The sequence below is a fragment of the Heterodontus francisci genome, chromosome 37 (assembly GCF_036365525.1).
Source record: "Heterodontus francisci isolate sHetFra1 chromosome 37, sHetFra1.hap1, whole genome shotgun sequence".
NCBI classification, from domain to species: domain Eukaryota; kingdom Metazoa; phylum Chordata; class Chondrichthyes; order Heterodontiformes; family Heterodontidae; genus Heterodontus; species Heterodontus francisci.
The window spans coordinates 17421173-17437870 of record NC_090407.1 but is presented as its reverse complement, the minus strand read 5'-3'; the positions used below and the strand labels follow the sequence as shown (position 1 = coordinate 17437870).

Here is a 16698-nt window from a genome sequence, read left to right as displayed (position 1 = left end):
ATAGCAAGAACCTGTTGGAGTGTTCAAAAAACAAAGTGGGAAGAACAAGAGGCCGAAAGTTTAAAGGACAACTTCAGTGAAGCCGTGCTGTTAGCAAGCAGGAGGGCAGCCTCGTTGAATTTGCCCTTTGATCCACTAACTACTTTCACAGGAGACGGATGATGGATTGCTGGTTAACAGATGATTAAATCCTCTCCAAGTCTTGGACATAAGGACTTTAAGAAACAGCTGAAGTCTATTAGTCCTGACCAGCCCTTCCCAAGCTCTGGATTTTAAGGGCATTGTCCTTTTGTTAGTTCTTAGCTGTGGAAAGTTTCCTGGAGTAGACGAGAAACTCTAAACCCAGGGAGCTGATAGGGTAGATAGAGAGAAATTATTTCTGCGGGTTGGGGAGTCTGGGACTAGGTGGCATAGCCTAAAAACTAAAACCAGACCTTTCAGGAGTGAATTTAGAAAACACTTCTACACGCAAAGGGTGGTCAAAGTTTGGAACTCTTCTGCAAACAGCAGTTGATGCTAGATCAGTGGTTAATTATAAGTATGAGATTGATGGAATTTTGTTCACCAAAGGATTAAGGGAAAGAGGAAAAAAGACGGGTGGATTGAGTTAGGTCACAGATCAGCCGTGATCACATCGAAATCGCAGAACCGACTCAACGGGCTAAATGGCCTCCTCCTGTATGCTATGTTCCGACATTGTCAGTTGGAGTAAAGAGCTGGCTGAGGTTTGAGTGTATCGTATCAGCCTCAAGGTCTCAAGCTGTAAGACACAGCCCCACTTCCTCCAGGACCAAACTACTTCATAGTAGGGTTGCCAAGTCTGGTAGGACGTATTCCTGGAGGTTTCATCACATGACCTCCTGCCCTGCCCCTACATTTCTGCTATTGGTTGCCCGACACATACATCCTCGAGGCGCACCATGTACCAATGCCAATCAAAAAGTAAACAGACTCATCAGGTGTAACAGAGATGCACCAGATCAAATGATTCTTGACTCACAGTCAAACAACCTTTTGTTCCTCCCATTCCTAATATTTTAAACCTAATAAATAAATGTCTCCAAAGAAAATGAAAAAGAAAACATTTTTCTTAACATCCCTATGTTTTCATCCCTATGTTTTTTTTTTCTCCATGGCTTTTTGCTCGAAGCAGTGGCCTGATGATTAGTGTTTAATTCCTGGAGATTCCAGGGCAATCCTGGAGGGTTGGCAAACCTACTTCACAGTTGCAGATTTCACCCCAGTAGCAGACAGGAGGTGCGAGGGAGGAAGTGGGTTAATTTATGGATGCATCCCACTTTTAAGCCTGCCTCTTACGTGCCTCCCCCTCCCCAGAGTGTCCACTGCAGTCTAGACGTGCTGCAGGCAGCAAAACTGCAGTGTTTAGCAACAGTCAGTGGGTGGAGTCCCATCCAATGCTGTCACACAGAGGGAGGGAAATGGGGCTGAGAAGGAATTATTCATTGTTCTTGTATGGATTTTAATCCTCTAAGAAGATTTTTAAAATATGTCGGCATTGACAATTTGCTTTCGTGAGAAAAGCTGTCGTGTTTTTATCCTGGTATTTGATTTCCCTCCCGTTTTCTCCCCCTCCTGTCCTGAAGGCACCTTGTTGAGGTTCAGTTCCGCAGGGGCTGGCTGACCCCCTGAAAATGACTTCTGTTCGACCATGAACCCAGACACTGAGGCGTGGGCTTTCCACTCAGCTGGTAGTAGAGTTACCAACTCCTCTAGGATTGTCCTGAAGTTTGCAGGAATTAATCTTCCAGACTCTGCTTTAAGCAAGTTACAAAAAAAGACATAGGGGTGTTAAAAAAGTTTTTATTTTCATTTTCTTTGAAAGCTTTCGTCTGTTAGTTATAAAGATATTGGAAATTGGGGGAAAAATTGCTGTTTGACTGAATTAAGAATCATCCAGTTGGATAATGAAGAGTTTGTTAACTTTCCGATTGAACGCAGGAAGGCAGGACACCGCAAGGACCGTCGTTTGTGGTGACCAATGGCGAGAGAACGGGGAATGGGGCGGCTGGAGAGAGGAGGTCATGTGATCAAACCTTCTTGAATACTTTCAACCAGTGTTGGCAACCCTATCCCTGGATCCAGCACTTGCTGCAGCACAAATGACTGCAAATGCGGCAGAGGCCATGATTCCTTTATTTGCATGCCATTGCCAGCTGCCCGGCCTTATGTCCCTGAGTACTGTTTCTGAAGTCATAGTGGAGAGGCAGGGGAACAGCCTGGCACTTCCTCGAGTTGCAATCACACTCCGCCACACCAACCCCACCCCCACCGCTCCTCCCTGCTGGCCACAACAGATCTGATGAGAAACCAGCATGGTCAGGCATGCCCAGAGTATCAGGATGACATTTGATTGGAGTGTACATCACAGCCGACTCCAATTTTGTCCTCATCTTACATCCATGCACAGTCAGAAAGACTTGTACTTATAAAGCATCTTTCATAACTTCAGGATGTCCCAATTACAACCAATGAGCACCCACTGTTGTAATGCAACAAATGCTGCAGCCAATTTGCGCACAGCAAGCTCCCATAAACAGCAAGGTGATAATGACCAGAAAGTCAACTTTTATGCAAAATCATGTTGATTAGCCAAGACACGGGGGAAGAACTCCCTTGCTCTTCTCCATAATAGTGGCCATGGAATCTTTTACATCCACTCGGGAGGCCTCGGTTTAACATCTCATCCAAAAGCTGCCACCTCCAACAGTGCAGCACTCCCTCAGGCCTGGCACTGGGAGTGTCAGCCTAGATTATGGGCTCAAGTCTCTGGAGTGAGGCTTGAGCCCACAACACCTTTCTGACTCAGAGGCAAGAGTGCTACCCACTGAGCCACCGCTGACTTTCCATGGCAATCAAGGTGTGGAAACCAGGAATTGACACTGACATATTAAAGAGAATCCAGGGGCAGCACAGAGTGGGAGGGGAGTTTTGGGTGACACCAGTTCTCCAAAAAATTCAAGAGCAAGACTTACCTTTATTTATTATTTCGGAAAAAAATCAAATGGGCAGGATTTTGTTCTGCCCTTGGAGGTGGGCATGGAGGTGGGGGGAGGATGCAAACAAAATGAAACCATTCCCAACATTGCCAGGCCCCATGCCATTTTGTCCAGGACGTGGAAGGCCAATTAATGGCCACTTAAGGGCCCCTTCCCACCTCAACTTCAATTTAGAGGGGGTCACCGCCACCAGGAGGCACTGCCAGGTAAAACCTGGCGGCCTCCTAGTGGGGTTGGGGGTGGTGAGGTCCCTCCTTTGGGTTGATCCAGGGTCCCGGAGGGCCACCCCCCCTCCCCCCCCCCCACCCCGCAGCGGCTATTACCATTCCCCTTGGAAGACACCTGACCCCTCCCATCCCGTTGCCAGGGTCTGCCTGAATGGCCCCAGTGATTCCAACCCCACTCTCTTCTCCCGAGGTCTCTGGACTCCTCCTCTGTAGGGCCTCCTGCAGTAGCCACCACTGCTCTCAGCGGCATTGCCTGTACTGCAGAGCTGCTGACCTTTCGATTCGCCAGTAGCTCTGGAGACCGGAGCTTGTCCCTTATAGATGCCGTTCATGATGGCAGGCAGTTAATTGGCTGCCCGCCATTCATTAGCAGTGGGGGTCCGATGGGGACTGTGGCGGGGTCACCCCCCACCTTCCAGTCTGCTGCTGGGACGCCCTTCACCGGAATAAAATCTGGTCCAGTGTCTCAGTTCAATTGTTCCTCTTACTTTAGGCTGTGTTTATCCTTTGCCACAAAAGAAAATGTTTGTGTTCGGGGTGGAGGTGGAAACATTTGGAATCTGGGTGACCTGAAACTGCTTGTAACACATTCTTCCACTAACTGGGTCATCTGAGCCCAGGTTTTTTATTTGTTTATTTGTTCACAGGATGTGAGCATTATTGCCCATCCTTAATTGTCCTTGAGAAGGTGGTGGTGACAACTGAGTGGCTTGCTGGGGCATTTCAGAGGGCAGTTAAGAATCAACCACATTGCTGTGAGTCTGGAGTCACATATCGGCCAAACTGAATATAGACGGCATGTTTCCTTCCCTAAAGGGACATTAGTGAACCAGATGGATTTTTACGACAATGCGACAGCTTCATGGTCAGCGCTAGCTTTTTATTCCAGATTTATTTGATTAACTGAATTCAACTTCACAAATTGCCATGATGGGATTTAATCTCACATCCAGGCCTCTGGATTACTAGCCCAGTAACATAACCATTGTGCTATCACACCTCCAAAAGGGAATCTAGCAAGTTATGTTACTCAGCATTAACCCAAAGGCTTAGATTTCTCTAGGGGGCTGCCTGACTGAACCACAGTTCTGATATTTCATGCACTGACCTGAGCTTTCTCTTGTTTTTCTAGATAACCAGTTCAGGATGTCCATTTTGGAGCGCCTGGAGCAGATGGAAAGGCGGATGTCGGAGATGGGATCTCACCAGCACCACCCGCAGACTGGAGGGGGTGGATTAGGAGGAGGAAACGGAGGAGGGGGTGGCAACAGCCAGGCGCAGGTATGGCACACTGTAAGATCTTTGGGTGCCAAAACCAATGGGCACATGTTCGGACGATTTCATGTCTTGGCTGTCCAAACTTGGCATTCACATGCAGGATGAGCATAGTGAGAGAGGAGGTGACTAAGAGGAATCCTGATGGAGTATGTCAGATACAATGTGTTATAGGAAAGAGAGTTATGATTTGAAACTTGCATTTATATAGCGCCTTTCACAATCTCAGGATGTCTCAAAGTGCTTTACAGCCAATGAAGTACCTTTTGATGTACTGGTGTGATGTAGGAAATGTGGCAGCCAACTTGCACACAGCAAGCTCCCACACACAGCTATCAAATAATGACCAGACAATCTGTTTTTAGGGGTTAGGTGAGGGATAAATGTTGGCCATGAAACATTGAGAACTCCCCTAGTGTTCCTTGTAATAGTGCCATGGGATCTTTGACATTCACCTGAGAGCGTAGACAGGGCCTCTGTGTAACATCTCATTCGAATTATGGCACCTCTGACAGTGCAGCACTCCCTCAGTACTTTACTGAAGTGTCAACCTAGATTTTGTGCTCAAGTCGCTGGAGTGGAACTTGAACCCACAATCCTCGGGTTCAGAGGTGCCCTGCGTTGCTGACTGTTTCTCTACTGATGTTGATCCAGCTCCCTAATGCTGCCACTCAGTAACTCCTTAGAGTCAGCACCCCATGTTATTGACTGTATATTTTACAATTTAGCACTCTGCACAACTGAAGTTCAGCAACACACAAGATTGACAGCCCATATTGAGCAGGAAATCACGTGATCTGTGAATCGGGCTCTCTGCCCTCCGCCCTGTAACCCCCACCATTGCTCCCATTGCATGGAGCTCTGCACCGTGTGTGTTATATTGTAAAATTTACCTTGTTTTTACACCGTGTGTACGTGTAAAAGAAGTTAAAAATGAAAATTTTCTTAAAATGAAATTTTAAAATAGCACTTAAAGAAATGTCATTTTAACGAAAAGAGGTTGAAAGACATTTTTTGGACAACTGCGTGATACTGTGCAATTGCACACCAGTGATGAAACAAATTATACTCAATTTGCAAACAAACAAAAACAAGTTTGCTAAAGAGTTTTTTTTAAGAAGACAGTGTCCTTTCAAGATGATATTGTCCTTCTGCTCACTGACCAGCATTGGCTCCCAGTCCAGCCACACCTTGAATTTAAAATTGCTATCCTTGTGTTCAAATCCCTCCGTGGTGTTCCACTCCAGAAAGCTTGTAGTTGAAGGATTATGCTGGAGCCAATCTTTACTCAGTCGTGCATTTATTTTACAAAAGTAAAAAGATTACAAAAATGCAGTTCCTCACTCAAACCTTCACCCAGTGTCAGTAAGTGTCTCCTTATATATACTTAAGTAAAACCCTAATTAACACCCTCCACCTGTAAATGATTAAACACAGTTAACAGATTTCCTTTTTCTTTAAATAAAACTTAAGAGCTGAACATGCACAAACATTTCAAATCGAATCAAAAATAAATTCCATATTCTGTACAAAGCATTACGTTGCGAGATGCCCCTCCTCTAAGACCTCTAACAATTTATTTGTACAAGCATTTCTTTTCATAAAACAGTTAGCTGATGACTTGCATGTACCCATTTAATTTTGGAGATTTCCTTTCTCTCCAGCATTTGTTTCAATCCATAACCTTTACTCGCTCACACTTTTTGTAGTGCGTACATTATCCCACAAGGAATGATTATCTACATAACATTCAATAGGTATCTTATCTTCAGTACAGCCCTTGAATCTCACCTAAAATATTTGACAAATAAAACCCCATATCTTCTGCCTGCACAAGAGCCAATGTTTCCACAGCTAAAGTACTTTTAACAACACTTTTTATTTTCTTAGCTTCCCAAGCTATAGGACAACATTTCTCATTTTCACCCAGTAAAAATATTATGAAACCAGCTGCATTTGAATATCCATCAGCAAGATTAGCATGTGAAGCATCACTAAAAATGACTAGTTTCATATTCTTTGGGTCATCTAAGGATGGGAACTTAAGTACACATTTCTACCGATTGCATTTTAAAAAATTTTATTTGTTCTTAAAACATTTTCAAGTTTTGGGTGTTTCATTGTAGTACTTGATTCCAGCACATCAAAACTAGCATCAGGTCTAGTCTGAGTGCACAACCAGTTTAACTGGCCAATCAAGCTTTGCAATTGCTCTGTCCCTTCTTTAGATATAACATCATCTTTCTTTGATGACCTAGCCACAATTAACCGGGATGGAAGTAACAATCTCTAAATAATATTGTTGATTTGAAGTTATTCCAGACCTACTCTGCTTAATATCTAAACCAATATATTTAAGAGCCCACAAGTCTGACTACCAATCTTAAATTCTACTCTAATCTTATTAATAACACATTTCTCAAATTCTGCAATACCATCCCATAAGAAATCAACGTGTTTGATGAAGAAGCCTGAAAGTTTCCCTTTATGATACCAATAAAACATTGCGGGATCTGCTTTTAGTTGAACAGAACCAATTATCAGCAAAACTGAGCTCACCAAGAAATACCATACCTTGATAGCATCATTAAGGGCAGTAGAGGCATTTGTTTAGTTTTCCTTCTGCATCTGCTGCTTCTTTAGGCAGTTTCAGAAACACTTCTCTCTGAAAAGTATTGCACTGCAGAAACACAGCTTTTATGTCGATTGATCTACACTCCCATGAATATGTGGCCAAAAGAGCTAAAAAGATTTTCAAGATTATTTTTCCAGCTGTGGGAGAGTCCACTCTAACATCGGTATCCCCCAGTCACTCTTCAAAACCCCTCACAACTAGCCTTGCTTTAGTCTGATAAGTCCCATCTGCAAGGACCTTTTCAGTACAAATTCATCTGTATGACAAGGCTGGCTGTCCCTTATCGAGTACCTCAGAATAAACATCAAACTTTCTAACTCCTCTTGTTTTGCCTGTCTTATTAGGTTTATCCTCAAGTTTATTGACAGCCACCAAAACTTCACGGTCATGAGGACTTCTGCTTCTAGTTCTATTGTGATACTGTTCTTCGGCCTTCATTTCATTGTGTAATCTGTTCAAACTACGGCTTCTACTAGCACTTTGATGTCTTGCGGGACTACTACTGTAAGATCTCCCTCTCGCACTTTCGGAGGCTCTTTCTCCAGTACGTGATTGTTTCCTGATGCGAGTCACTTCCAGACCCACTATTAGAACTTGCACTGCACTTTCTTATTGTCCACTCTTTCATCCTATTCTGCAAGTCCATAGGCCTCGATTTTTTGCCATTATCCTGAACATTCAACCAATATTTAAACTTGCCAGTAGATTTTCCTGCACATCCTACAATTGTTGCATCCCTCCACTCACTAGACCCCTCTGGAATAAACATCACTGAGTACCTACTCAGGGCAATTGGCCTTTGGATGTGATAGCTCTGTCCTGCGTGTTGTGATCACTCACATTACCACTATCCAATCCTTGATCTACCGTATCTGTTCCTCAGGACTTTCATCACAAAACACATGAGCCCTGTTTCCTTCGATCAGCTGCTCAGATTCTGAGAATTTGTAATCAATCCCAATTAATCATGAGGAATGAGCCTTAACAGTTTGATTTCCAAGTTTGATGACTACTATCTTACTGTCGCGACCTATTACCTTACCAGAGCCTTTCCATTTCCTATGACCCTCTCTCTTATAATAGGCCAAATCTCCTGAATTAAATTCTGTCTCAGATGGCCTTATATGATGCCTCAGGGCTCTCCAAGTTTTCTCCAAGACTTCAGCCTTGATGAAAGCCTATCTCCTTACATGCAAAGAATTCAAATGTGCTGAAAAAATGGACCTAATTGTAGTATGTGCTAGAGCAGGTGAACTGTCGCACAGCATACAAGGCAATTTGGGAATTCACCCATAGACCAATTGATAGGGACTACACCCTTCAATCATCTCTTCAGAGAATTCCTTACATGAACTGTCCATGCCAGGGCAGAAGTCAACTTGCAATTTGATTGGTCAGCTAAAATTTTATGCAGCATTTCATCAACCACCACGGATTCCTTTCACAGAGACCTTCACAGGACTTTCAGCTGTGGTATTCATTACCATAATGTTCATGATTTCACACATTTCTCTGAATTCGTCATTGACAAATTCCCCTCCATTATCAGTTATAAACTTAGCTGGTGTTCCAAGTCTGGCCCTTATACATTTCTCCATGATTTTATCTATAAGCACCCTTTTGTCCTTGCTATTGTAGAAAGACTAAATCTGGTTGCCAGGTCTATAAATGTAGAATGAAAATATTTCTCTTTGTTCCATGCCTTTAAATCCATGGCAACTACCTCATTAAAGTCACGCGCCAATGGAAGGCTGACAATAGGACATGACAGCATCCACTGAAACATTTCACAGATTTCATACTTTTCACTAATCTCTTCTATTATCCTCATATACTCTTCAATTACACCTGCATCCTTTAGCAGGGTTTTTAATCTTTCATAAGAAGGGTGAGAAAATTGTCTGTGTAACTTTGAGACAATTTGCTTTTTATCTCTCTGATTCTTATCATCTGATGCCATTAATACTTCTCTAACACTGACTAGAAATATCAGGTTTTGTTAAGGGGATACAGTATGCCCTGACTGGGCAAACTGCAAATCCCACTGACTTTCCAAAACAATTGCCTTATCATGCTTCATATCATGTTTCATTTGTGCCTTTTTTATAGAATTAGAATTAGAATTAGAATTAGAACATTAGAATTAGAATTAGAACATTACAGCGCAGTACAGGCCCTTCGGCCCTCGATGTTGCGCCGACCTGTGAAACCATCTGACCTACACTATTCCATTTTCATCCATATGTCTATCCAATGACCACTTAAATGCCCTTAAAGTTGGCGAATCTACTACTGCTGCAGGGAGGGCGTTCCACGCCCCTACTACTCTCTGAGTAAAGAAACTACCTCTCACATCTGTCCTATATCTATCACCCCTCAAGTTGAAGCTATGTCCCCTCGTGTTTGCCATCACCATCCGAGGAAAAAGACACTCACTATCCACCCTATCTAACCCTCTGATTATCTTATATGTCTCTATTAAGTCACCTCTCCTCCTCCTTCTCTCCAACGAAAACAACCTCAAGTCCCTCAGCCTTTCCTCGTAAGACCTTCCCTCCATACCAGGCAACATCCTAGTAAATCTCCTCTGCACCCTTTCCATAGCTTCCACATCCTTCCTATAATGCGGTGACCAGAACTGCACGCAATACTCCAGGTGCGGTCTCACCAGAGTTTTGTACAGCTGCAGCATGACCTCGTGGCTCCGAAACTCGATCCCCCTACTAATAAAAGCTAACACACCATATGCCTTCTTAACAGCCCTATTAACCTGGGTAGCAACCTTCAGGGATTTATGCACCTGGACACCAAGATCTCTCTGTTCATCTACACTACCAAGAATCTTCCCATTAGCCCAGTACTCTGCATTCCTGTTGCTCCTTCCAAAGTGAATCACCTCACATTTTTCCGCATTAAACTCCATTTGCCATCTCTCAGCCCAGCTCTGCAGCCTATCTATGTCCCTCTGTACCCTACAACATCCTTCGGCACTATCCACAACTCCACCGACCTTAGTGTCATCAGCAAATTTACTAACCCACCCTTCTACACCCTCTTCCAGGTCATTTATAAAAATGACAAACAGCAGTGGCCCCAAAACAGATCCTTGCGGTACACCACTAGTAACTAAACTCCAGGATGAACATTTGCCATCAACCACCACCCTCTGTCTTCTTTCAGCTAGCCAATTTCTGATCCAAAGCTCTAAATCACCTTCAACCCCATACTTCCGTATTTTCTGCAATAGCCTACTGTGGGGAACCTTATCAAATGCCTTACTGAAATCCATATACACCACATCCACTGCTTTACCCTCATCCACCTGTTTGGTCACCTTCTCGAAAAACTCAATAAGGTTTGTGAGGCACGACCTACCCGTCACAAAACCGTGCTGACTATCTCTAATGAACTTATTCTTTTCAAGATGATTATAAATCCTGTCTCTTATTACCTTTTCCAACATTTTACCCACAACCGAAGTAAGGCTCACAGGTCTATAATTACCAGGGCTGTCTCTACTCCCCTTCTTGAACAAGGGGACAACATTTGCTATCCTCCAGTCTTCCGGCACTATTCCTGTCGACAATGACGACATAAAGATCAAGGACAAAGGCTCTGCAATCTCCTCCCTAGCTTCCCAGAGAATCCTAGGATAAATCCCATCTGGCCCAGGGGACTTATCTATTTTCACACTTTCCAAAATTGCTAACACCTCCTCCTTGTGAACCTCAATCCCATCTAGCCTAGTAGCCTGAATCTCAGTATTCTCCTCGACAACATTTTCTTTCTCTACTGTAAATACTGACGCAAAATATTCATTTAACACTTCCCCTATCTCCTCTGATTTCACACACAACTTCCCACTACTATCCTTGATTGGCCCTAATCTAACTCTAGTCATTCTTTTATTCCTGATATACCTATAGAAAGCCTTAGGGTTTTCCCTGATCCTTTCCGCCAATGACTTCTCGTGTCCTCTCCTTGCTCTTCTTAGCTCTCCCTTTAGATCCTTCCTGGCTAGCTTGTAGCTCTCAAGCGCCCTAACTGAGCCTTCACATCTCATCCTAACATAAGCCGCCTTCTTCCTCTTGACAAGCGCTTCAACTTCTTTAGTAAACCACGGCTCCCTCGCTTGACAACTTCCTCCCTGCCTCACAGGTACATACTTATCAAGGACACACAGTAGCTGCTCCTTGAATAAGCTCCACATTTCGATTGTTCCCATCCCCTGCAGTTTCCTTCCCCATCCTACGCATCCTAAATCTTGCCTAATCGCATCATAATTTCCTTTCCCCCAGCTATAATTTTTGCCCTGCGGTATATACCTGTCCCTGCCCATCGCTAAGGTAAACCTAACCGAATTGTGATCACTGTCACCAAAGTGCTCACCTACATCTAAATCTAACACCTGGCCGGGTTCATTTCCCAGTACCAAATCCAATGTGGCATCGCCCCTGGTTGGCCTGTCTACATACTGTGTCAGAAAACCCTCCTGCACACACTGGACAAAAACTGACCCATCTAAAGTACTCAAACTATAGTATTTCCAGTCGATATTTGGAAAGTTAAAGTCCCCCATAACAACTACCCTGTTACTCTCGCCCCTGTCGAGAATCATCTTCGCTATCCTTTCCTCTACATCTCTGGAACTATTTGGAGGTCTATAAAAGACTCCCAACAGGGTAACCTCACCTCTCCTGTTTCTAACCTCGGCCCATACTACCTCAGTAGACGAGTCCTCAAACGTCCTTTCTGTCGCTATAATACTCTCCTTGATTAACAATGCCACACCCCCCCCCCCCTCTTTTACCATCTTCTCTGTTCTTACTGAAACATCTAAATCCCGGAACCTGCAACATCCATTCCTGCCCCTGCTCTACCCATGTCTCCGAAATGGCCACTACATCGAGATCCCAGGTACCAACCCATGCTGCAAGCTCACCCACCTTATTCCGGATGCTCCTGGCGTTGAAGTAGACACACTTTAAACCAGGTTCTTGCTTGCCAGTGCCCTCTTGCATCCTTGTAACCATATCTCTGACCTCACTACTCTCAACATCCTGTACACTGGAAGGTTTACTCAACAGTAGGGGTATCTCACCAGAGACTACATCAGTACTGATAAAGTGGCTTACTCCATCTATTTTAAATGGAATTACAACTCTTTAGTGACGTCAATGTGTTGTCATCATCAAACCTAAAACGATAGAGCAGTATTCCTGAACCATGCGTTGATCCTCACGACTGAGTGAGTTCAGATAATATTTTAACCAATCTGCTCCACATACTGTCAACATGCAAGCACTATCTAACACAACACAGTTGAATGAATCCACAACTAACACATTCATCACAGGACTAAAACTCCTTGTGACAAGTACAATTCGTTCAGATTCATCATTGTCTTCCTCTTCTGCCTCAGAATTCTCCACATCATTTCGGAGACCCTGCCTCTCCACTTTGGGCAGTTCATTGCATAATGATACTTCGAGTCACACCTGAAACACCTATTAACTGTTTTTTGGGCACTCCTAGCATTCATTAGCCTATTATTGCTGTTCCAATTCTGTCTTCTGCTGTAATAGCCAGACCCACTAAAGGTGCTTTCATCCTTATTTCTCCTATCTTTAACTTTTCCATTGTACTGGTGTCTGCATCCAGTATATGGACCAATTCAAAATCAGCAATCATTGAGTCCTCCATTTTTTGTGTCACTGCAGAATGTCCCATTTGATCAACCAAGGCTGCAGGAAATGACTGTGTCCCCAGAATTTCTTTTTAAGTCAGCAGACATCTGATCCAACAGGGAGTCTTTGTCCAAGAACTGAACCCCAGTTAGAACCAGGAGCCTGTCCATATGCAACACCCTACAATCTAACAATTTAAATGCTAGCACTGAACCAGAGATCTCCAAATTGAATTTCCTCAATCTTTCCATACAGTGTGTTAAAGTCCATGATATATTCCTCCATTGACTAACCATCTGTTTTCCGAAATCAATCAAAGTCTGACCATGCTTCATAGGCATTTAATAGATCATCTTTCTTGTAAATCTCATCCAAGAATTCTAACAGAAGATCCAAACCTTCATCATTATCCAACTGACGAACATCCAGTTCACAAAATACTTTACTTTTGATTTTACTTTTGGTAGGAAGTAACAGCGCTAAGGCCATTACCTGTTTCCTCTTTGGTAAGGATGTAACCAGTGTGCACATATCCACTTCATTCTTCCACTGATCATATGGTTAAGACTCAGAGAACATTGGAGGGTAGTCATACCCTGACAATTTACACTTGCTTTCTGCCATTTTCTACAATAGCCAGTGGGATTTCAGTTATGTGATTTTTTTTCTTAGTTTCCACCCTTCACCTTTATGCAACCATCCTCTGCTATCTACTCCAGAAAGCTTGTTGTTGAAGGATTATGCTGGAGCCAATCTTTACTTGGTCTTGCATTTATTTTATAAAGTAAAAAAATTACAAACATGCAGCTCCTCACTCACCCAGTTTCCATAAGTGTCTCCTTATATATACTTAAGACCCTAATTAACACCCTCCACCTGTATATGATTAAACATAATTAACATATGGCCTCACCCCTACCCCTTCCTATTTTGTAACCTCCTCCAGCTCTGCAATCCTTCAAGTACTCTGCCCTCTTCTAATTTTGGCCTCTTGCACATTCTCCACTTCTTTCACTCCACCATTGGCAGCTGTGCCTTCAGCTGTCTAGGCCCAAGCTCTGGAATTCCCTCCCTAAACCTGTACGCCTCTCTATGCCTCTCTATCTCGTTCTTATCCTTCAGGAAGCTCCTGAAAAGTTAAATTTTTGACCAAGCATTTGGTCACTTGTTCTAATATGATATAAACTTGCCTTTATAGCAGATCTTTAATGTAGTAAAACGTTCCGAGGCACTTCACGAGTGAAGTCTAACAAAATTTGATACCGATCCATATAAGGAGATAGTGGGCTGGATTTTGCGTTGGAGGCGGAGCTCCTGGCTCTGGCTGAAAAGGCGGGGAGAACCCCGCTGTTTCGTCTTTATGTTGTTTCTGGTTCCCAGATAGTTCCTAACAATTTACAGATATTATAACAATATATACATACATAACACCCGCCTCAGCCTTTTAGTGCCCCTGGAGCGATCCTCCAGTCTTTTAACCACTAATTTTCATGAGCCGGGATCCTCATCCTTTTAAAGACGGGGATCCCACCTCCAAGAGCTGCCGGCCAATCAGAGGGCTGGCAGCTCAGCAGTATCAGCAGCGCCACCAGGAGCGGTGGCCACTGGCGGAACTGCAGCGGTCTTGGACCTCAGGTAAGTGAGGCAGGGTCACCAGGGCCAGTCCGGAAGGCCCTGGCGAGGGAGACACAAGGGGTGGGGGGGTGTGGTCATGCAGTCCAGGGGGAGGGGGCTCCCGGGGGGATAGAGTGGTTTCCAGCAGGGGCTCCTCTGTGGGCCACAAATTGCCCACAAAGGAGGGACACCCACCTCCCAAGCCTTCAGAGAAAGCGCTTCGTGTTACACAGCGTCCTCCCCGCATGGCAGAGGCAGCCCCCACCATTAGTAAGATCGCAGCCATGGTGGGAACTGGCCCTTAATTGGGCGTTAATAGGCCACTTAAGGGCCGCAATCGGCCTCTGGTCGGGAAGGCTGTCTCAGCCTATCCCGTCCCCGAGAAGATTGGTTGGTGACAGGGAAGTAATGGGCCCTCTGCCCCCTCGCCCCCCTTGTGATACTCTGTGCCCCTGCCTCCGACCCCGCCTCAGATGTTGACATAAAATCCCAGCCAGTAGGACAGATGAACAAAAGCTTGGTTAAAGAGGTAAGTTTTATGGAGCATTTTCAAAAGGGGAGCAGTAGATAGATGGAGAGATTTAGGGTGGAACTCCAGAACTTAAGGCCTAGGCAGCTGAAGGCACAGTCACAAGTGGTGGAGGGATTAAAATCAAGGATGCATAAGAAACCTGAATTGGAGGAACATAGAGATCTCAGGGGATGAAGGGCTGGAGGAGGTTACAGAAATAGAGAGGGGCAAGGTCATGAGGAATTTGAATACAAGGATGAGAATTTTAAAACCAAGATGTTGCCGGACCGGGAGGCAATATAGGTCTGTGAGTTCAGGGGTGAGTTCGAACGTGGGCAGCAGAGTTTTGGATGGGCTCAAGTTTACCGAGAGTGGAAGATAGGAGGCCAGCCAGGAGAATAGTCAAGTCTAAAGGTAACAAAGGCATTGATAATGGTTTCAGCAGCAGATAAGCTGCGCAAGAGAAGAGTCGGGTGATGTTACAGAGGTGAAAGTAGGTAGTCTTTGCGATGCAGCGGATATGTGGTTGGAAGCTCATCTCGGGGTCAAGTAGGACACTAAGGTTGCAAACAGACCGAGAGGCCTATCCCAGCACTGTAAAGTTAAAGGTGCTGTATAACTGCCACAGTTGATGTCCCTTTGAGCCTAACAAAGTTGCATGTGAGAGGACTAATCTCAGTGTGTATTCCTTGCCCCATTATGCAGTGTGCATCCAGGGTGGCCAGCTGCTCCTTTGAGAACCGCGTGGTGCTAGTGTGTGAGAAGATGATGAGTCGTGCCTGCTGGGTCAAATCCAAAAACCTCATCCATTCCAAGACCTTCCGAGGAATGACCCTCCTGCACCTGGCAGCTGCCCAGGGCTACGCCACACTGATCCAGACACTCATCAAATGGCGGTAAGCAACAGACAGGCTCCACTAATCCGCATCTGTGGGGCAAGGGGTACATTTGTGTTTCCGCAGTAAACAAGGGCAACCGTGATTAAAACTGAATGGATGAGGTGTGATCTAGTGTATGAATACTATGTTCTGTTTTGTTTTATCTTCATGGTTAGGTACTTCTAATGAGGGCTTGGCTTGAGGGTACAACAGAGAGCAGTTTTCTGAACAGGGACATTATTGGAGCACAGTCATGGGAGCTTCACTGGTAATCCCCTACCATCCTGTCTGTGTGACTAAGATCAGGAAATTTGCACAATTGGGATCGAACCTGCAGATCATATTTCATTGATGTTGCTGTACTCAGGTGTCTGTGTGCAGTCATTGAAGAAGTATTTAGGTAGGGAAGGTTGATTAGAACAGGTTTGGAGTGGTACTGATGCCATAATTCCTATATTTATTTCATCGTTGAGAAACAGAAACCGAGGGTTTCAATGGGAAGGAGAAGCGAGTAGTTTCTTTATTGGCCAGCCGATTCACAATACCTGTTTACAGCCCAGGAGGAAAATTAACAATATACCCTCTAAGTTACACAGAGTTTGCATTTGAAAAGCATGAAGCTTGTGTGAGGAAGGCTGACTGAAGAGATGAGGAGTTCCATCCTTTTGAGTCTATGGGAAGGAATGATGGGGATCGGTTTAGCCAGAGGGAGGATGGAGGAAGGAGGAAGAGCGTGTGGGGAAATAAAGGAAAGCTCAAAGAAGCAATAGCCAGTCGTGTTGAATGGAGAGACAAAGGGAGGATGTGACAGAGAGATGGGAGGCCAAAGGTGAGAGAGAGGGGTAACCCATCAG

The 16698-nt window shown here is 44.5% G+C and overlaps 1 protein-coding gene across 8 annotated transcripts in view; it reads left to right on the top strand.

Annotated features, from left to right (window-relative positions):
* Positions 1-16698, top strand: part of LOC137352094 (calmodulin-binding transcription activator 1-like) — a 1221793-nt gene that overhangs the window by 1144579 nt on the left and 60516 nt on the right. For all 8 annotated transcript variants that reach the window (XM_068017185.1, XM_068017183.1, XM_068017181.1 and 5 more), the window contains 2 exons: positions 4377-4525; positions 15672-15862. In XM_068017185.1, coding sequence (XP_067873286.1) covers positions 4377-4525; positions 15672-15862 — 340 coding nt within the window. The remainder of the gene's footprint in view (positions 1-4376; positions 4526-15671; positions 15863-16698) is intronic.